The 21502-nt window shown below is 45.2% G+C and overlaps 1 protein-coding gene across 1 annotated transcript in view; it reads right to left on the bottom strand.

Annotated features, from left to right (window-relative positions):
* Positions 1-14232: 14232 nt before the first annotated feature.
* Positions 14233-21502, bottom strand: part of DMRT3 (doublesex and mab-3 related transcription factor 3) — a 7352-nt gene continuing 82 nt past the window's right edge. Inside the window, exons 1-2 of the mRNA XM_085213532.1 lie at positions 21146-21502; positions 14233-15757 (exon numbers count right to left, since the gene is read on the bottom strand). The exon at positions 21146-21502 is cut by the window's right edge and continues 82 nt beyond it. Of these exons, the coding sequence (XP_085069658.1) occupies positions 14793-15757; positions 21146-21502 (1322 nt within the window). The 3' untranslated portion in view covers positions 14233-14792. The remainder of the gene's footprint in view (positions 15758-21145) is intronic.

Genomic DNA, 21502 nt, shown 5'->3' with positions numbered 1-21502 from the left:
CTATGTTAATTAGTATTAGGAACATGATGGATTGGCAACACGTGTACTTTCTGAGTCTTAAACCAGCCCTGAGAGTTTAGCACTCCATTAGTTACACATCACAGGAACCCAGGGATGTTTACTCAAAAAAGTATCACTTACAAGAATGAAACTTTCTAATTCATTCCTGATAGGAGTGGCAGACAGACCCTGCCCAGAGCGCTCCACTCTGCGCTGCAGCCAGGGTCACGCTGGGTGTCCCATATCAAAGCTCCTTCCAGTGCTCTCCAGGGAGGAGCACTGTAGTAGCAGCAGGCTGGGCAGCAGGGCCTTCTGGTGGAGAAGGTGGAGTGCGGAGTTTGGTGTGAGTTACGTGAAGTCACCTCTTGGCGAAAGTCCTCACAAGAGAAGGGCAGAGAACTAGTCAGGCTGTTTGCTGCCCCTGCCCCATGCCCCTCTTCACTCTACCATACCAGCCAGCAAGAGAAACTCCTCTCTGCAATCCGGAGACGCAAATCAACAATGGGCCAAGCTTCTGGAAGACCCTTCTAAAACAAACGGGGTGAAACAGCAGTGAGAGAGGCTGAGTACACCTTTTCCATAGCAAAAGAGAACACGTTGATCCTTTCATGCATCGAATAATACAAAAACTCCAGTTCTGCCCCCTAAGATGTCCCCCAATGCAGAAATTACTACTATTTTCTTGTCCTTCAGCACTGTGGGAGAAGACCACTCAGCTTCAAGAATCACTCCTCCAGAAGACAGAGCAGCTCTATTTCTGTTTTGTATTAGTTGTTGTTGTTTTAATGCAATCTTCCTCTAATCACACAGCGACCTAATGACCCCAGGAATGGCTGTCTTTCTTGCACGTATCCTTGGTCCCCATCCCAATCTTCTTCACCTCAAAACTACCCTGATATGGTAATGCTTGTCTTCCCAGTATTACCCTCAAAAATTCCATCACAGAAATCCACGAGCATGACCACGTAAATAATGCAAAAACAGATGCCAACATCACTTTCCAGCAAATCAGTTTCTTGCTGTGGTCATCATCAGTAGTCACAAATACTCTACAGTGATTCTGTATCCTGGATGGAATTACCCTTCAACATTACTAACTAGCAGAGCCATAGGCCTTATTCTGGCCTCATATTCCTCTTGTTTAGTTTTTGGCATTACTTATAGTTTATGGAAACACAAATGATTTGTGCAGCTGAGGTCATGAACAGTAGCAGCTGACCTGATTACAATGAGTTGAGTGGGCCCTGTGTAGAAGCCAATTCGTTGCAAATTCCAGAAATATTAAGTCAAGTAGATGGTTACAATCAGTGAAGAAACATCAAAACTAGTTCCAGATTGCACTCCATAGATTGTATTTTTATATTGAATTATGCCCTGGGTAGTTTGACTGAGACTGTTTGGATTAAATATGCATATATCTGAAGTGGATTTTTCTGTGTGTATTATTATAGAATTATAGAATCATTTGAGTTGGAAGAGACATTTATAGATCATCTAGTCAACTCACTACTTGATCCTACTGACAAACCAACCATGTTCTTCTGAGTTCAGTTTAGTGAAAGTAATGTACTTGCAGTAGGAAAGCCTTCTCTTTGTTCAAATTTGAGTCTCAACCAAGCCAAGAAAATTCTACATTGCTGCATGAAGCGGGCAGACTGTATGGATTTCCACTCACTGTGCTGATCTTGCTGTACTGGTAGTCAAAAAGAAATTCTATTTTAACTTGAAAAGGAAAGACGGTAACTCATGTCTTGCTTGGAGCAAAAATATTTTCAGTGTATTAAATTCACACTGTCACCTGAATGAATACTTTAAGAACTGCTGTGAGTTTTTTGTTGTTTGTTGGTTGGTTTTGGTTTTGGTTTTGTTTCAGTTTGTTTTTTGTTTTTTTTGGAGGGGGATGAGATCACCATTAACAGTGCTGCTTTCCATAACTACAAAGCTGAGAGACAATCTCAAATAATTTAAAAAACTAACAACACTGGGAGGGATATTTATCAGAGCTATGGTAGGTCCCACAATACACAGCATGTCACAATAGTAGGTCTACCATGTCAGCATTTGAACCACCACGAGTAACTCACCCATGCCAGATGTGCTGGCATGAAGGACCAATTTGTTCTTGCTGCAGAGAAGCCAGATCAGCAGGTGGCAAGGCACTCCAGCACTGCAGATCACTTCATCACCTCTTGGTACATCAGACAAGGGTGATAAAAATCAGAGTACAGTGGTGACTTCTTGCATCCTGCTCTTAGGCAAGGACATTTTTGCACAACCAGATAAATGATCCTTCAGCTCTGTAACATTTGCAGCGCAAGCTTACAAGCTTGCATTTTATATTGAACTTTGCACACTGCAACACTAAAACTTGACAGCAGCCTCTAAGTGATGCCAAAATACAAGCAGGCAGGTCCAATCATAATCCTCTGCAGGATGCTGTGCTCTGCAGTCATTTCCTGCTTCTCACATGTGAAGGTAACAGACACAGCTAAAGGGGCTGACACAGTCTTTATGGCTTGGCACATCTCTAATAAAAAAGGCCTTGATCATAGGAAGAAAGGGGCAGTGCTGGGATATAAATACTGGAGAAACTGGGAACTCGTATGGCAGGCAGAACATCTGTTTATTGCATTTTTCAGTGTTTTATTTTCAGTTGCCTGTGGCAAAGAACCAGGACTTTTACCAGTGCAAACTGTGCTGAGACGTAAACACAGCACTATCCTTGTAAGGTACTTTGAGCTTAATTATGCAGCATCTCTGTTAGAGGGCAGTGACAGAGTCAGAAGTCAAGGCACAGGAAAGATAGTTCAAGAACAGGGCACTGTTCATAAGGAAAGTATTTTACTTAAACGTTAGGGGATTTATTTTGTATGAACATTGGTACTTAATGCTACATGAAGGAAAATTTTAAGAAAAGCTTCTTGTGGTAAAACAATCTGCTCTAGGTTCCTCCACAAAAACCCTGCAACAATATTAATACACTGACATTCACATCATGGAATGAGTTTTGCTAACCTATGGTTATTTCTGCATTGTATCTTAGAGCAATATCACTACTGAATGGGAAAGAGGATATGTTCCAAAAAAAATTTATTGTTAATGGGAATATCAGAAAACATCTCACTCAGCAGTGGAGTCCATAAGGAAATCCACTTGAGGCCACATTCAAGGTATTACTGTCCTTGGTTTAGTCTTCATTTTATGCACACCAGCAAAAAGTGTTACATGGTGAACTCACTTCTCAGCAATGCAGTGCTGTTTTATTAAATATACCTTTGGTGGGTCTCCAGGTCAGCCAAAGACCTGAGAATGAAGTAACACAAAGAACAGAGTCACTCAGTAAAATGTAGTAAAACTCGAAACATACCAGAGTAGAAACACACTGATTGGACCTACCAAAAAGGAACCAACTACAAGGTTAGAAAACCAGTCTGCAGCCACTTGCATTGCTCATCATTCTTGCATACTGGAGGTGGGCAACTAGGTTATTCACAGAAACTATCTCCCAAACACTGGTGTCCTGAACAACCATACAAAAAGTTGTTTGTCAAGATCATGGAATGCGGCAACTAGGCCAGAGCAGACCACTGTGTGTGTCTTCTGCCCATGTCCCAGACAAAAACCACATGGGTAGGTAAGACCAGATAAATTAGACATTCATGCTGTATTGTCAATAGTAACAATTTGGCCAAATGCAAGTCATGAATTGCTCAAAGTGGGGAAAACGTCATTGTGCACTCTTCCCATAATGAAAGAAAGGATGCTAAAGAGACCAAACTTTCCAGTACCTAGAGCTGCAACAGGAATAGCAGAAGTGGTGACGAGGGGAACTTTCTGTGCTCTTAGAATGGAGGGATCGCCTGAAGAGAGACCTAAAAGAAGAGGTGGTGATCCAGTTCTCACAGCAATCTGTCTCCCAGCTGGGTCATCTCCACACCTGCTACAGACAATGAGGTGGTTAAAAGTTTGTCACAAAACTGTATTCTTTACTCTCAATCCCATCAAATGCTATCATTTGTAAAGGTGGCCCAGGCTGTCTCCTATCTTGTCCTGACAGTTTTAGTCAATCCTTAGTTTAGTTAAATTAGTCTTCTGGGAATTTCCCAGTCCCCTCCTGACTCACTAGCACCTGTGACACCTTCTGACTTCTCCTATGCTTGTGTTTTTCACTGTATCTTAACATGTTGGGTAACACGAGCATTTGCTCCTCTGGACCAAGACTTTCAACATGATATTAAACCCAAGCACTGTTAGCATCAGAAGACCACATCTGAGAGCAGTAGTACCTAAAATGGATTTACACAACTTGTATTAGTGTATGTATATCTAAACCTGAAGTTAAATCTAGATATGGATCGTGACTCCTTGTTTCAGTACTCACCTATCCAGCTCTACTGTCAGATTCTGTGATTTTATGAGAAAGCAGATAGAGAGGTAGGCTCATTTAAGCAGACATCTTGGCTGTTTTCACAAACTGGGAAACATCCCACCAACAAATCAGACCTACACTGCCACTACCATGCTTCAATAACCAAGACTAAAGGGCAGTGTAGTTAGGATATTTTTAAGACTAATAAGATATATTTCTAGATACAGAGCCCACCAAAAGAGCAACTCCATAGGGAGGGTTTAGCATGGACTACTTGTTACAAAGAGAAAAAACCCTTAGAACACCTTAATTCCACTATTCCACAGATTTTGTTTTAAGTACAAAATGCTCATCATTTGAAAAATTCAAGAATACTACTGTATTTTGCCCCGTCTCCACTTTCTGGACAGACTTACAGTTTATCCTATGATGGAAGACAGAGGACACTGAAATAATCTAATATGGACTATAACCAAGGGAGCTCAAGATGGTAAGTATCAAAAGAAGGTCTTGAAATATCTGGATGAGAGTTGACTGAGGAAAAGGCTTTTCTGCTCACATCAAAAAGCAGCTAGGAGGATTCAGCAGTTTTGAGCACAGAGGACCTCATTTAAAAGAGCATACAGATTACTCACATATATCACAGACATTGCTAGACATCTCTGGATTCATTAGCTACTAGCCCACTTTCTTCCAATTGTTGCCTTTCTTTCTACTGAAAATAATAATAATAATAAAATTGGCAATATACACTGTGCAAGCAGAGAAAAAGAATAAGTCTGCTGAATGATAGTGGAGAAGGGCATCGTTCAGTATTCTAACATTCAACACACCTGATGAGTCAAAGGACAAAGCATACTTAGTCAAGTATTCATTTATTTTGGGGGTGGGATAGGGGCCCTTTCCACAGGCAAATAGGATAAACAAGGCACCTTCGACATCTTTGACTTTTTTTGTGAAAGAGGAGTTCAAAGCCAAGTCATGAGCACGCATGTATGCATGGCGTATGCTTGTCTAAACTGTATGCATAAGCTAGTGGATGTGTACACAGTACTGTACATTGTTGTTTGTTTCTGATTTCTTCCCACTAGATGGAGTTGGTGACTGCGGTAGTTCCTGCTGCAGCTGTCTTCCAAGGCCATTAGTAATGGCTGCGTGCCTGTGTGCAAGATAGTGATGTTAACAATCTGACTGTGTTTAGTTACGAGCTGATTTTCTGGCCTTCGGATGTGTATTGAAAATGGCACAATACTCTGAGGACAGTATTTAGGGGTTTGACGATTTATTCAAAAGCTACTTTGTGATTCTAAGGTCACAGATCTAGAAAGGCTGGTAACCAGCAACTAGCATGTTGATGAATAAAGATGATATTGCAAAATTAAAAATAGGCTGTTTGTTCCCAAAGACCTTGAAAAATTGTACAGGATGGGTCCAAAACACCGCATGACAGTCTGAGTCTTATGTCAAATGTGACACCACTTTCTCAGTGCAAAACCTACTAGGAGCTCCAGCCAGCAGATAATACTGATTCATACTCCCACGACTACGCAGTTGGATCTATCATTTGCTTGCCTACATTTCATCAGTGGAAAAAGAATCCACAGCCTTATTCCTGTCTCCAGTCTTTTTGCCAGTGAAACAGAGGACCCTGGTGGAGAAAGAGAATCACTGTCATCATTCATGTTGTTGATCCTGACCAGTATTAGGGTAGTGTTGCAGTGTGAACCGTGAAAGCTGACCTTTCCTAGCAACAAATTCCATGTAGTGCTTGAAAACTGGTAGCATCTTCTTGGCCTTAAACTGTGAAAATGGTTTCCTGAATAAACACATCGACCATGCCAGCCTCACAGGTTACACTGATTTATATAGGCATCTCAGTAAGGCTAAGTAAAAATGAAGGCATATGAAGTGCTACAAGATTAGTGCTAGCAGAAGACTGAAAAGCAAGGGTCTAAGTCATTTTGTGTGGGGAAACATTAAGGTGCCTATGGGAAGATGGTCACACATCCTCTTCTGAGCATGGAGGTGACACTGCCTGATTGCAGGTTCGTCCTTCCCCTTGTGGAGATTTCTAGACCCTAGGTATAGATATGAACTACTTCGAGGCATCACAGGAAAATTTTCAAAGAGGTGAAGGGTTGCTGTTCCCTGAGAATATTACAGAATAATTCACTCCCAGCACAAATGTGAGGAAAATTTATCCTCTGCTTATGCTCTAAACCCACACCCTTGTCTGCTAGTGAAAATATGTTCATTCAAACATACCATTAAGTTGTTAGGTATAAGGAGACGTCAGAGCAGCCCTTGCTCGCAAACCAGCACTTAACAAGTGAAAGACGCGGATAAGATCTCCTCTGCTTTATGATAACACCCACAGAAAAGATGGCTGTGAAGTGGTTAATTTGCTGAAAGGTCTCAAAACAGCTTGGATTCCTGTCATGTAGGGCCCTGCCAAGGGCTCACATCCAATCCTAGATGTGAGTTATCTCTGGTGTGTGTGGCCGTGGGAAGGAGAGAACTTCCCTTGAGCAGCTGCACATTCAGAGCACTGCTGCGCATCTGACCAACGTGCAGATGGGGCTGAGGAGGACCAGAAACAGGAAATGGCCTGTGATGTCTTCACCATATGATGACAGCCACCACTGGGTCGCCAGGCTGTTTGATGCAGAAAAGTAGCTGGTTGCCAGACCAAATGCATGAAGAAGACATCTCCGCTGGCTCCCATATGGCATCTGGAGATGACTAAGAGAATGTTATTTACCTCACATTAAAAAAAAAAAAAAAAAAAAAAAAAAGAGAGAGAGAGAGAGAGAGAGATGGTAAAGACATTATTGGTATTATTTTTTTCCATTTTGATAGCTTGAGTATTTGCTTACAAATTATGAACAAAGTGCAAAATCCAGGAGTCTTTCTGGGTTGCTACTGGAGAACAGCTCAGTTTATTTTGCATACTGCCTGCCAAAAAGACTTGTCTTTCTTTTGACAGAGGGCTTGGCAGTCATCCCCCGTGCCTCAAACTACTGCGATGCATTTGATATCACACAGTAAATCCAGCCAGCAGCAAAACCAGGAGCAACATTTGGCAGCTCCCCGTCACAAAGAGCTCCTCCAGGAGCTCACAGCACCAGACATTTTCAGCGGTTCTCAGGGAGTGCAGCAGGAACTTGCAGGTGATTCTGCAGGTGACCGTGGGGAGAGGGGGGTGCGATGCACCCCATCCCCACTCTGCTCCTATCGCCTATCGCGAGCTGACACATCCGTTCGGGAAGCTCCTGGGCCTCCCCAGGATTGGGGAAGGGGAGCCCCGTGCTGTGACGTCACACCATCTCTTGGTGACGTCACCGAAGGTCCGGCACGGCGCGCGGCACCGCCGCTAGGTGGGGCCGTTTGTCCGAGGGAGAGGTCCCGAACTAAGCGGTAGGATGGATGCCATGCAGCCGTTTTCAGCCCGGCTCCCACCGGCGGAACATCACTCCTCTCCGCCCTTAGGTTTGTATCCAGATCGGGCTGAAAGGCTGCCAGGAGGCTTTATTTTGTCAAGGACGAGGTCATGCCTTTGATGTCCAGGTTAACCTTTGCAATACTGTTATACTTGTATTTGCCTTAGGTATGTGCTTGGATAACACACATTAATGACCACGTTAACGACCGTTTTCTCCTCTAAAGCTCGGAGCAGGGATGCATTCAAAGACAGCTGTGGTTACAGACATTTAGAAGGGAAAAACACAAGCCCATTTCCCAAGGAGCACTCAAATGCGTTGTACACATAGTTCGCTTTCGGCTGAACTCACACATTGCCAGCATGAGGAGGGGGGGACTTGAGCTGGAAAGCTGGAAGGCTGGAGCACGTGCCAGAACTTCAGCATTAGTGATTTTTTTTTTATTTTTTATTTTTTTTTTTTTTTTTTGTGAAACAAAAAAGCAACTCAAGTTTCTCTGGGGACTAATTGTATTCAGTTGCATACAAATTAAACCCAGGTCACCATGGCTGGTTGCTGACTGCTGCTCTTAGGGTGTACAAGGGTCTGTGAGGCAATGCTGCAGAGGAGGTGAGGACTCAGAGCAGGATGGGGTGGTTGTGCTGCTCTCACCACAGTCACAGCCACAGCTATTTCCCCCGTTGCCAGACCAATGTGACAGCAGAAATGGTGAAAATCTGTTAAAACAGCAGCCAGCAGTGATGGCCAAATCAGGAAATAGGCAAAAGCCAGACAATAACTTAATGAGCAGAACATTTGCCTGAGATTTCAGATCTTAAGTACATACCAATCATCTGGGGAGTTAGTTGTAGCTTTCCATACCCATACATCAAGGAAGCCTGCCAAAACCTCACGTAGTGAACTTTCCAGGGGGAAGAAAGGAGCATAGGCAGGCAGAGAGAGGCCAGCCCAGCTCACCTCCTGGCTTCTGCTGTAGAGCTCTCTTTTCCTTTTTGAAGACAGCAACAGCATGCACACCACTCTAAAAACACAAGGCAAATACTGCTCCCAAAAGGTCACTGATGATCAGAATGTCTTCCCACTCTCCCTCATTATTACTATTTGTACCAAAGTCCTGCAAATCATCCCTAAATCCCTACATTCCCATTTGTTTACAAAATGATTGCTACTGATAGCTACTCTATGATCAAACGGGTGAGAACAGAACAAGGAGGTATGAGATGGTTGGATACTGAGAAAAGTCATTTTGTGATGTATTTGTGATGTATTTGTGATGTATTTGTGATGTATTTGGGGAAATACATCACAGAGAAAGAGGAAGAGAAGAGAAGAGAAAGAGGAAGAGAAAGAGAAAGAGAAAGAGAAAGAGAAAGAGAAAGAGAAAGAGAAAGAGAAAGAGAAAGAGAAAGAGAAAGAGAGAAAGAGAGGAAGAGGAAGAGGAAGAAGAAGAGGAAGAGAAAGAGAAAGAGGAAGAGGAAAGAGAAGGGAAAGAATAGAGGACAAGAAAAGAGAAATTGAGAAAGAGAAAGGCAAAGAGAAAGAGGAAAAGAGAAAGGAAAGGAAAAGGAAGGAGAAGGAAGAAAGGAAGAAAAGAAATAAAAAGAAAGAAGAAAAAGAAAAAGAAAAAGAAAAAGAAAAAGAAAAAGAAAAAGAAAAAGAAAAAGAAAAAGAAAAAGAAAAAGAAAAAGAAAAAGAAAAAGAAAAAGAAAAAGAAAAAGAAAAAGAAAAGAAAAAGAAAGAAAAAGAAAGAAAAAAAGAAAAAAAGAAAAAAAGAAAAAGAAAAAGAAAAGAAAAGAAAAAGAAAAAGAAAAAGAAAAGAAAAAGAAAAAAAAAAGAAAAAGAATAAGAAAGAAAAAGAAAAAAAGAAGCTTAAGCTTTTCCCATGTTTATAGGCAGTGTTACGCTATGGAAAAGCTGATGACACTTCCAATTTTCTTTGTCAGAGAAAGGTAAGTAAGTAAGAAAGTAAATAAATAAATCTTACACTACATGTCCTGATAACTGTGTTGTTCGTGAGTTTTACAGAGTGTTACGTTCTTACAGAGCACTGAAAAATTTACAGCTAATAACCATGTATTCTTTGTAGCAGTTATCTTTAACTAATGGGCATGGAAAAAAGAGATTTCCGAAGCTCAAACTGAGCTGTGAGATCGTGCCCTTGTGAGAGTTCCTGCTGCCCATGTCTCATTTTCATTGCCCACAAAGATGGAAATAACAAGCTACATTCCCAAAGGTTCTGTACATATTTTCCTTCTGTAGCAACTTTAAGAGAGCCTGGACTTCAACAGCACAGCTCCTAGAAGTACATGTCCCTCTGTAGCTCCCAATCTTTCCATGCATATGGTGCTTTAAACTCACCGTCTACAAGGCCTACTGCCTGGCACAGCATAGAAGTTTGATCTTCCATGTGATGTCAGGATTCGCACTGCGTGTCCACATGTTTGTCACATAGCTCTGGTTACAGCCCTCCGGTACTATGATATTATGGAGGTCAATGGAATTAGTCTCTATAAGGGACGCAGCTCTCAGTTGAGATTTCCAATATACAACAGCAGCCCGCCAGGAGCTGCTGAGTCAGGGACAAAGCTGCTGAGACACTGTGTCATCGAAATGTGTTTGGGGGCACAAGGCTTGTTATCTGCCAGTGGCAGATGAATGCAGGCACGTTCAGATATTGCATTAAGTTAGTTGGTTATAAGGAAGGGAGAAGAATGATGCTCCAGAGTTATAGGTCCGCTAGAATTGAAGTTTGGATAGTGTGCATTCAGAAATAATTTTATTTTCCAGTAATGACAATATGCAATATCAAGTAAGAAATGAAATTGAAGAATTGATCTTATTCTTCAAATACAGGATGGCTTCAATATTAAAATTAACATATAAATTTAGCATCAATCTTATTCCCCCACTCACGTCCACATAAAGAATCAATCACAGAAACAGTATTCCGGGAGAATCAAAATCGTTTTTCAAACGTGTCAGCACGAACGCGAGGCGAACCTGTTCACCGAACGTCCGACAGACGTCGTGGAAGTGGCCCCGGGGCCCCAAGGAGGGCACGTCGGGGCCTCGGGGAGCGCGCAGCCAACTGCGGAGCCGCAGGGAGGGACGCGGGGCAGCAGCGCGGCCCCGCGGAGCACAGCGCTGTGCTCTGCTTCTAGCCGCCCCGCCGCGCGGCTGAGCGCAGAGCAGCAGGCAGACGGGCTTCCTGCGGCGTTCCCGTCCGTGTTGTGTGCGCAGGCGGGTGGTGAGCCATGAAATCGCCGTCCTGATGGAAGGAGCACCACAGAGATGCACCTGGGCTCGGCCGCACCGCGCGCCCAGCGCGGGAACGGCGCCGTGAAATGAGGGTGAGTCCTCTTGCTTCAAGTGACTCGTGGCTGCGGTATCGCTCCCTACAAAATAACAAATAAAAGTGAAATAGGACCTCTTAGTTGCGGGACTTCAGCAGAGACCTCACCAGACTCCAGCTAATCTTCTCGATGCTTAAACTCGTTCTTTATGGTTTGTGAACACACAGCCGGTACCTCCAGCTTCACCCCTTCCTCTTCAGCCATGCATCTTCTCCCTCTTTTAACCACGAGATGAAGCCAGAAAACACAGGTCTGGGACATGGTACCAGCAGGGACCGGGGCTGGGAAGTGCATGGCCTGAGACAGAGAAGGTGTTCTTGGGAAGGACTGCTGAGGCAAAGGAAAAAGTGTGAGTGGGTAGTGCGTGTGGGGCAGGTGCCAGGAGTGGGATGGGATGGGACGGGATGGGATGGGATGGGATGGGATGGGATGGGATGGGATGGGATGGGATGCGATGGGATGCAATGGGATGCAATGGGATGCAATGGGATGCAATGGGATGCAATGGGATGCAATGGGATGCAATGGGATGCAATGGGATGGGATGCAATGGGATGGGATGCAATGGGATGGGATGCAATAGGATACAGTGGGATGCAATGAGATGCGACGGGATGCGACGGGATGGGATGGGATGAGATGGGATAGGATGGAACAGGATGGGTTGCAGTGGAACAGGATAGAGCACAGGAGAGCAGGGGTTCCCTCATCTCCCATTTGCCCACAGTGGAAGGGCAGGAGGAAGTGTGCATTTCCCACAGGTAAAGTCATAAAGAGCAGAACTCCAGCACCATGGGGTCCTGCCAAAATGCCAAGGGCCCCAGATGCTTGCTGCATGATGAGTGGAAGCTAGAAATGACATCCATATTTAGTGACAGCTTGGAAACACATCTGCATGAACAAAATACATTTTCAGTGGCATCACTGCTGGTCATTCCAATTGGTTTGTTTGAGTCAGTTTGGTTGGTTGTTTAGTTTGCCCATTGGTTTGTTTAATGGAACTTGTAGATAGCCAAAATACTGCAGAAGTTGTCTGCAGACAAACAAAATGTGCTTTTATTATTATTATTATTATTTTGAACATGTTTAGGTTTACTTTATTAAAAAAAAAAAAAAAGTTATTCTGAATTTAGTCAAAGAGTATTTTATGATTCCTGAAAGAATGACTGTTTTAATTTCTGTGCTTTCAAAGAAAAGTTTATCAAAAGAGATAGAATTCAATAATCATATTGCTGACCCTGCATTTTTCACCTAGCGTGTTTGGAGTAAGAACAGTTTACCCCAATTTAGCCAAAGGTCATCTTTCTCTGAAAGATACGTCCCAATTCCAAGATGTCAAATTTCTGCTCACTGAAAATCCAGAGACCACATTGCATAAGATCACTGTGAGCTGTCGGCTGCCACTGTTTGGTCTTCGCGCTGGAGGTTATTCGTCCTCTGCTAGGAAACAAAACAAACAAACAAACAAAAAATCCAAACAAACAAAGAAACAAAAGAAACAGAATTCATTCAACCTACAAGGATAACTATAAAAAAGTCTCTGCTGGAGCGAAATCTGCTTGGTGCATGTGCTCAAAACCTGAGCTCATGGATCTGTTTGTTCACATCTAGCCTTTCTCCTAACCTAACTCCTCTATGATGTCGGAGCACAGCATTTCACTACCTCATCTTTTTCTATTTGCAAGATCAAGCCTGTTTTACGAGTATCTATTACTTTTCTGTCTGGAGTGTCTTGAAGATGAATTTGTTTACAACTGCCATGTGAGTATGGACAAATCTGTCAGTACAAAACTGCAATTCTGCATTGATGAAAATTCCAGATGTTCTTATATTTGCATAAGGAACACTATTAATTTTCTTTCCTCCACTCTCCACCTTCCCTTCTTTGCTCTCTAGCATACAACTACAAATTGCTTTACTGAAAAGATTGCAAAAATATGCAATAAAAAGTGTCTTTCTGATCATTTGTCCCCCAAGGAAAATAAAACCATTATTTATTTTATTCTCCTTCTGCTTGTGCTTGTTCAATATCAGTATAAACTGTGGGATTCATTGGGTACACAAACTTTACAAAGTTTGAAATGACAAATGAGAACACAGGCATTAACATTAGCAATGGCACTAGACAACATGCCTGACAAATTCTACAGTTTTACATCCCATCTGCTTTAGATCTCCCCCCTCTAGGGGAACCTCATTGGGATGAGGAGTAGGGCTGATCTGTACACCTGGCAGGCCTGCCATCCATTTCATCTACATTGAGAGACGTGTTTTCGAAAAACCAGCTGCCAAGCAGACGTGGTCACTTGCAAATGGTTAAAAAAATGGCACAAAAACCTTAACAAACATCTAGGTGGACAATGAATGTCCATCACCAGAAGCAATTTGTAGTGTTATTCTGACACTGTAGTGTAAGTAAGATAAAAGGGGAATTCATGCATGCAAGCATGCAATAAATTGTTCAAGTCATTACTTTTCCAGATGCAGGAAAGTTGCCATTTAACTCAACATTTTTTTAAAGAAGGGGCTGCTACTACATCCTATCTCCTATTTCTGTTTCTGTAGCACAGGAAAAAATGTTTCTGAAGGGTCAGGAGAGCCATTTTTTGTTTTTTGGTTTTTGTTTTTTTTTTTGTTGTTGTTGTTTGTTTGTTTGTTTGTTTTTCTGATTACTGTGACTGTAGCTTTACTGTCCTGAACTTGGAAGCATTAGTAGCACATATCCAAGGACTTAAGCTTCCCTCATGATAGCATTTGCTGAGTCTCAGTTTTAAGCTACGAGGCATGGGGGCAGAACATGGACTGAGAAAAATAGACTTCCCTTGACTGCTATTGCTGGAGCTAGACATTGTTACCCCAGCTGGCAATTAATCAACTCTCTATCCTCAGAAATGCTATTTGCCCAATATAAATGACATAAACCAAGATCATCATCTTAGTTTATTTTTCTAGAGACCTTAGCATGCTACATTAACCTGACAATGTTTAATCTTGTGTTCATTTCACAATACACTTCATGCAATTCACAGCTGTAATTGGTTTTACACTGACATTACACGTTTCGACCTAGCCATGGGAAAAGAATAACTCGTAAGATTATTTCTCTAAAAAGTGTCCAAGCTCAAACAGTACAGAAGCAGTTCATGCTAGTTCCATGTGCATAATTCTTCTGCCTTTTCTTTCAATGCAAAGATGATGACTGGTCCTTGTTTTAGTCCGTCTGCAATTGAACTACTTTTGTTTGATTTCTTATGTCCTGAGGAGTTCTCTCTTATAAAACAGCATTCAAGTATTCTAGTTTAATATCCCCAGTTGTCTGAGTTAAGGAACAAAGTAGACCTTGAGCTTCTGTTTCTGCTACGAATCTTCCAGAGTCCCGTAACCGATGGCCGTAAAGTCTTCCTTTGTAGTACACACTCAGAGTTAAAGCCAGAGTATTGCTATTTGGCATTATCCAATGAAGTGCAAGAAATTCAATAAGTTATGTCTTTATTGCTATAGTACAATACCAAGCAAAGTCACCTTTTAATACAATTGCAAAGGTTTCATAGAGTATATGTCTCTCCTCTTCAGGCTCAGTAGTTCAGCTGCAATGCAAATATCATTTACTTATCGTATGCCAAAGTCATTCTATGAAGACGTGTTGAGTATTCTCGAGTCTGAAGAATCAGACCTTTCATCATACTCATCTTCTGTGTAAAGAGGTTGCTTAGACACAATAGGACATCCGTCATCAGGGATTGAGATCCTAGGATCTTCCGATGAGCGAGAAGGAAGGACAGGAGAGCTTCGGAAGACGCTGGCCGAGTTGCTAGAGAAAGGACTGACGTACTGGGACCGCAGCTGGTACTGCTGCTGCAGCGTCATGGTGTTCCACAGGGTGACATCATTAGGCAGGAAAGGACTGGACTGGTTTCTTGCCAAAGTGTTCCTCAGCATCAGCGGGTAGCGAGGTGGCTGAGGGAATGGGTGCTGCAAAGGTACGGCCAGAGGATTGGGCACAACATTGCTGGAATCGGCAGAGAACCTCAGCGTGTCGGGGACCCTGAAGGCCGAGCCCACAGACCACTTGGAAGAGGAAATAGGATAGGAACTCAGCGTGTGTTCAAAAATGTGCCCGTTGGAAGGCAGAACTAGACCATCTGGCTCTGCAGAAGTTCTCTCCCCGCTGGCCACTGAAGACCGACTGGACAGGAGAACCTCAACAGCGCTCACCAGGTCACCACCACATCCCTTCAGGATCAACTCCAGCACAGTCGGCTTCTGGTTAGGGAAAATCTTTTTCAGCACTTCCAGTGGAGGTCTGTTGGCTTTCAAGCTAAAAGGTAAAGAAACTGTCCCAGAAGGACCTTCTATCAGGAGGTGGTTCTGCTCTGCATGATACTTGGGGCTCTCTGGACGGCTCTCTGTGCTCCCACCATTTTTCTGAACTGCATAACCAACCTCATCCACTGATACAATTTCTGGGCTTTCAGGAGTGAAGCAGGTTTTGGCTTTAGTCATGTCTGGGGAACTCCTTTGGTCTGTGTCTTTGTCACTGTAAGTCTCAGCATTGTCTGTTCCACTGGCGTCACCCAACCGCTCCTCACTGATGTCTGCAAAGGAAGGCAGAAAAGTCAACAAATGCTGAGTCCAAATGCTTTTATGGACACCTGAGGATAGACTCTTCTTATAGGGAACAGAACAGGCTCCTAGGGGAAAAAAAGCATTTTTCTGCTAAAATTAATTTCTCTTTGCAACATCACATGAGAACAAAACTGCAAAAGAGTAATGTGACATGGTCTAGGCATTTTATGCTTCTTTACAGTTATCTGTCTCATCCTTCCATGTATAAGAAAAGAAGCAGTGTCATTTTTTCTCCCGCATCAAATGTGCAACACCAATCATTTTGTCTTCTTCACTAGTTACAAGACAGCAACGGGCCACACAAGCACAACTGCTCTCAGAGAAATTTGAGTACTTTCACTCTGTAATTCCTCACTTGCACTATTGCACTGGTTGTGAGATGATGATATTCAGAGAAATCTTGGAAGACCAAAATTTCCTCTGGAAGTGCAACAGTATTGGTAGAATCACTGCACCACATCTGCTGGCTCAAGGTTAAAGAGCTTTTCACATAAATCAATATATTCCAGTTGTGGTTCTGCAGAAATCGGTTCCTTCCCCAGCAAGAACCACAGGTTTCTCTTCTGAACCTGATCACAGCCGATGCCTTCATTGATTAGAACACAAAACTCAGAAAAAAGAAAAAAAAATCTGAAAGGACCAATTGAAGGCATCTGGTCCAAACTCCTGCTCAGAACAGGACCAGCCTAAAATTTAGAGCAATTTGTTTTAGTCCCTGCTCAGCTGAGCTTTAAATATTTCTAAGACTGGGTGCTCAGCAACCTCCCTCAGCAGTTGTTTCAGGTACCTACCTTGCCTTTCACGTGTGAAGATAAGAAGAGCAAGAGCAGAGCACAGGACTGAGCACAAGCCTTTAGACCTTGCTGTGCCGAAGGGACACACAAAAATGGAGATACCCCATGTCTCTGATCACTTGGGTAAAGCCTGGCCAGAGAATGGAAACGTTTGGAACAAAACTGCTAGTCAGAAAGAAGATAAAAAGATTAATTGCTTTTGCAGTGTGTGTGCAAAGGGGGCAATGTATTTGCTTGAGATTACTTGCTGTCACTTATCCAAGGATGCTGTTCTGCTGACCTCCCTCATGCAGTGCAGTGTTGACTTCCTGACAAACATCAACACCTGGGGAGGGGGACACTGTGCAAGCTGATGTCGACAGAGGCTGTGTTCACACAGCAGTGCTTTTGAATGTGCAAATGTGAAAGTCTGCAGAAACCAGTGGAAGTACTTGCCTGGCTTCCCAAGCTCACAGTGATCAGCCCAACTTGATATGCCACAAAAAAGTCTGAGTAAGCTGAGCAGGAGGTCGCCATGCTCTCCAGAACGGGAGCTACATTCCTCTGCTGTAAACTATCAGCTCCTGGCAGAGCAGAGCAGACAGTCAGCAAGGCTGTTCCCTGCTCGAGGCAGGAGCGATGGCCATCCTATGGAGCCGCAGGTGCTGCTGGCTCGGGCAACAGAGGATGAGAGTGGGAACAGAGCTGAGGTGTCCTTCTGAGGATCCTGCCCTTCTCTCTGAGGTGCATGACTTGGGCTGGTTACCCGTTTTTCAGCTGGTTATGCTCTCTGTCCAGTGCTAGTAGAGAATATATAGGTATACTACATGAGGCAATGTGCATATGAACTTCTTTATGCACTCTGCTTTAGTCTTGCCTTAGCATCCGTGGGGAATACAGAAAGCAAACAAACCCATAACATTATCCTTTCGAGAGAATGTTAAGAACTTGATGTAGCTTTTACATGAAAAATAAAATAAAAGAAAACAAAACAGGAGGATCATGCCACCTTTCCCTCTTAATCCCCCCACACCTTCACAGCCATACATTTATTACCAGAGAAGGGATGTTAAGAATAATTCACGTCTGAATGAAAGGGCAATTTACATGTTCGCGGGCAGCCCGAGGACAACTAATTGCCTCTGTCTCTGTCGTGCCAGAGATAGAGCGGCATTTAAGGGAGACGTTTGTCCTAATTTCCACATAGATAGATTGCGCTGAGGTACCTGCGGACCACATACACGTAAACTCAGGTCAGAACTACCGTGCTCTTGCCAAATGATCGACTGATAACAAAGCTAAAAAAAAAAAAAAAAAAAAAAAAAAAAAAAAGAATAAAACAATAACAATAAAATGGAAGATTTGCTCTCCCTAATGGGAAACGCGCCTGATCATCGAGTAATGATTATTTTCAAGGTATTTCTGGTTCACCTTCGTTTTCAGTGGGTTTAAAGGTATCCTGATGAGGACTAAAAGAAAGCATTCTGAAAACCACCCCTCCTCCTCCCGCAGCCGGTGCCCTCCGCACAGCCCGTGCAAAAATCCTCACCCCCAGCATCTCTGCGGGACGGCCCGTCGTACAGCACCGCACCGCATTGCTGCTCGCTGAGAGCCACGCCCGAGAAAAGAGATTTGGGCCATTTAAACGAAATGCCGTCATCAGAGCTCGGGGGCTGCCAGCTGCGCGGGGAGGATACGGCCGGAGCAGCCGGGATGGAGATTTTCTTTTAAAAAGGGCAGAAAACAGCGATCGTTAAATAAGCAGAGGTGTGGGGAGATACATGAGAGATGCCTTTACGTGGGCACAGAACTATGGAAATATCGCTAGCAGGTATTAAACCTGAATATCTATATTTTCAGGTTAAAAACATTTACTTTGTTTTTAGAAATAGAGTCACTGCGCTCAGCCAAAGGAGTTCTCTCCGCACGGCGCGGGGATGTGGGAGCTTTCAGAGGGCGCTGCCAGTTTTTATGTTCCGTTTTGTTGTTGGTGGTGGTGATTTTGTTTGTTTGTTTTGTTTTTAAAGCAGCTTCTATTTCCAATTGCCTCCCTCCACGCGTTCACTTTGCCACCTCGGAGGAAATCGTCCTCCCGTTAATATCAACGATGGGAAAAACATTCGGCAAATATCAGTCGTGCAGACACACAGCCCGACCCGCCGCTGGAACACATGGAGCGCTGCAAAGGGAGAACTGTGCCTGCGTTCACTGTAGGCTAATAGATGTGAGTTAATCAGCTGAGCTGCTGGGAATCTGCAGCAATGCATACCCCAGTTTTTCCCTGAATATTAACACATTGAGAATGATGAGGCAAACTTCGTAAAGCAAACAACGCAAAGCAAAGTACCGCGGAAAGAGAGGGAAGCTGCTCTATGTAGATTAATGCATCTCAGAAAAGCCTGCTCTCGTGCTTTAGGTCCCACATTTGCTCCCTCGGTATTCCCACTGCTGAGCCGCTGTGCAATGGCTCTGCCCTCTGCTCGCGATGACAGCCCTCTCTCTCTCTGCAGCACGGATTTTCCCGGATTACGAACACACCTGCTATTTTCCCTGCGTCTGTTGTCAGCACGGATTGATGCCAGAAATCTCAGAAAGCAGGAAAGCTCTCCTAAAACATACAATATGTGGGTATCTCATTTGGGGTCTTTTTGTTGTTGGATCTTTTTTAGTGGCTATATATTTGCGGGTCTGATTTCTGTAGCCGTTTGGGCAGGTGTCGTTTTTTGGTTCTGTTTCTAAATAAAAATAAAAAATAATAAAAAAAATAAAAATAAAATTAAAAAAAAAAAAAAAAAAAAAAGCCTTTCAGCACAGACCTTCTTCCCTGTCTCCCACCTCGGATGCTTCCTGGGAGCTGCTGCTCCCAAAGAGCTGCTGTGACCTAAGAGGTTGCTCTGAAACCAGCAGGAGACTCAGCATGGTTGTTCTATTAACTGCTGGCCTCGGTGACTTACTGCTACCACAACACACCCTGTGAGACTGAGATATGTGAGCATTGCGTCTGGAGAAGAAGCGTCTCGATGTTGCAGATGCGATGGAAGCCGTTTGCAGGTTATTCACTGGCACAGAGCGGAACTTTGTGGTGGTCCCACCGACACGACCCGTTCCGGCAGGAAAACTCTGCTTAAAGTAAACGGGTCCGATCCCATCGCGCACCGGGGACCTTCCCGAAGATCGGCGTCTGAAATCGGGGGAGCAAATAATTGCATCCTCCATTCAGACCGCAATTTTAGCACAAGTAGTGAGGAGAAAAACCTCTCAGTGCTCGGAACCGCGCACAGCCATCTGCTTAACGGCGCTGGGCGACCAAAGAGCCCTGGAGGAGATAATGTTCTCCTCTCTAGCACCATTTCCTTTATTTACAGCACGATCTTCCACCTCTCCCCAAATTTCCTTTCACCCGCCCCGGGGCTGATGGATGGAGACCCGCTCCGTCCCTTCGCTCGCGGAGCTGTTGGCAGAAAGTGCTGACTGGCTGGCAGGAAAGAATTCCTCATCAATACACTCTGATTGTATTTTGCACACAAAACGCCTGTTGCTTGGTAACATTTCACTTGGGCCTGACCTTCCCCAAAAGTTATTGCTATCAGATTCGATTTACACTGTCCTCCCGTGATTACTGTAATCTTTTAAGCTAGGAAGTTCATACATCAGGGGGAAGAAAAGTTGGGGCGTGTGGGTTAATAGCGCTCCTGCCCGCCAGATTTATATCCTGCTGGCGAAGTGCATTTGTTTCACTTTCTGAAGAGAGCCAAGACGCATTTTTTTCCCCGTCACTCCGTGCTGCAAAACACACCGGGGGCCAGGAGGCTCCACATCGTCGGGGAGCTGCGACCAGGGGTGGGGGGATCCCATTTCCAGGCCCGGGAGAGCAGTCGGGGGTCGGCTCCCCGCAGGAGGGCTGCGACCGGAGAGGGACGGAGAGGCGGACTGAGCCGTGCCCGCAGAGCAGCCCCGGCGGTGCCCGCGGACCCGTGTCCGCCCCGAGTCCTGGGCAGGATACCCCGCGCAGCTCCCGGGGCAGGGCGCAGGAAGCAGAGGCGTGCCGCTTCGTTGCAGTCATCTGCGGAGAAGGCTCACACCGCACCTCGCCATGCGGGCGGATTTTCTGGCATCGGCCGGGGAAAGGGAACGCAGCTCAGCTAGTTGAGAAGCGTGTTACCGAAGGTCGCGTTCCTTAGGAGCCGCTGACAGGCTGTTACCACGGGGAAGCCCCGAGCAGCAGCCTCTGCTCGCCCTTCCTGGGGGCGGTGCATCCCTGCCTCCCCTCGACCCGCGCCCCGCACAAAGCGACCGTTCCCATCCCCGTTTTCTCGCTACGCGGCCGGTGGGGTTAGACCGGCTGCTGTTCCGGCTGCTTCCCGGCCGGTCTGCAGAGATGGACCGGGAACAGAGCCGTGACTCGCACCGGGCCCGACACTCGTGGCTCTGTTTAGGCGTCCAACTAACTACAAAAGACTCTCGCCGGGCAAGAAGAGGCGGCCGGGCCTTCCCTCCCCTCCCACCCCGACGCGCCGTCGGGGCGAGGGGATCGCGCGCCCCTTCCCCTCTTCCCGGAGCCTCGCGAACCCGCCGCGGCCTCACCTGCCTTGGGGAGCGGCCCCAGCAGCGCGGGGGGCGGCTCGGTGGCCCAGCGCAGCGCGGCGGCGGCTGCCAGCTCAGCGGGGGCCCGCTGCGGCCCGGCGCAGGGCGGCGGCCCCGGAGGGGCGGCGGAGGGCTCGGCGCTGCCCGGCGGCCCCGGGAGGGAGCGCAGCGAGTCCGGGAGGAGGCTCTCCAGGCTCTCGTTGGCCTGCTGCCGGCGCAGGGCCACCTGCGCGGCCATCACCCGCTGCCGCTCGATGATGAGGATGCACTTCTCGCAGGTGCAGTCCTTGAAGCGACAGTAGCGCTTGTGGCCCTTCAGCCAGGACAGCACGCCGTGGTTGCGGCACCGGGCGCACT

This window comes from Meleagris gallopavo, chromosome Z (assembly GCF_905368555.1).
Source record: "Meleagris gallopavo chromosome Z, MGAL_WU_HG_1.1, whole genome shotgun sequence".
NCBI lineage: Eukaryota > Metazoa > Chordata > Aves > Galliformes > Phasianidae > Meleagris > Meleagris gallopavo.
The sequence above is the reverse complement of the archived record's forward strand: the minus strand, read 5'-3'. Positions and strand labels throughout refer to the sequence as shown.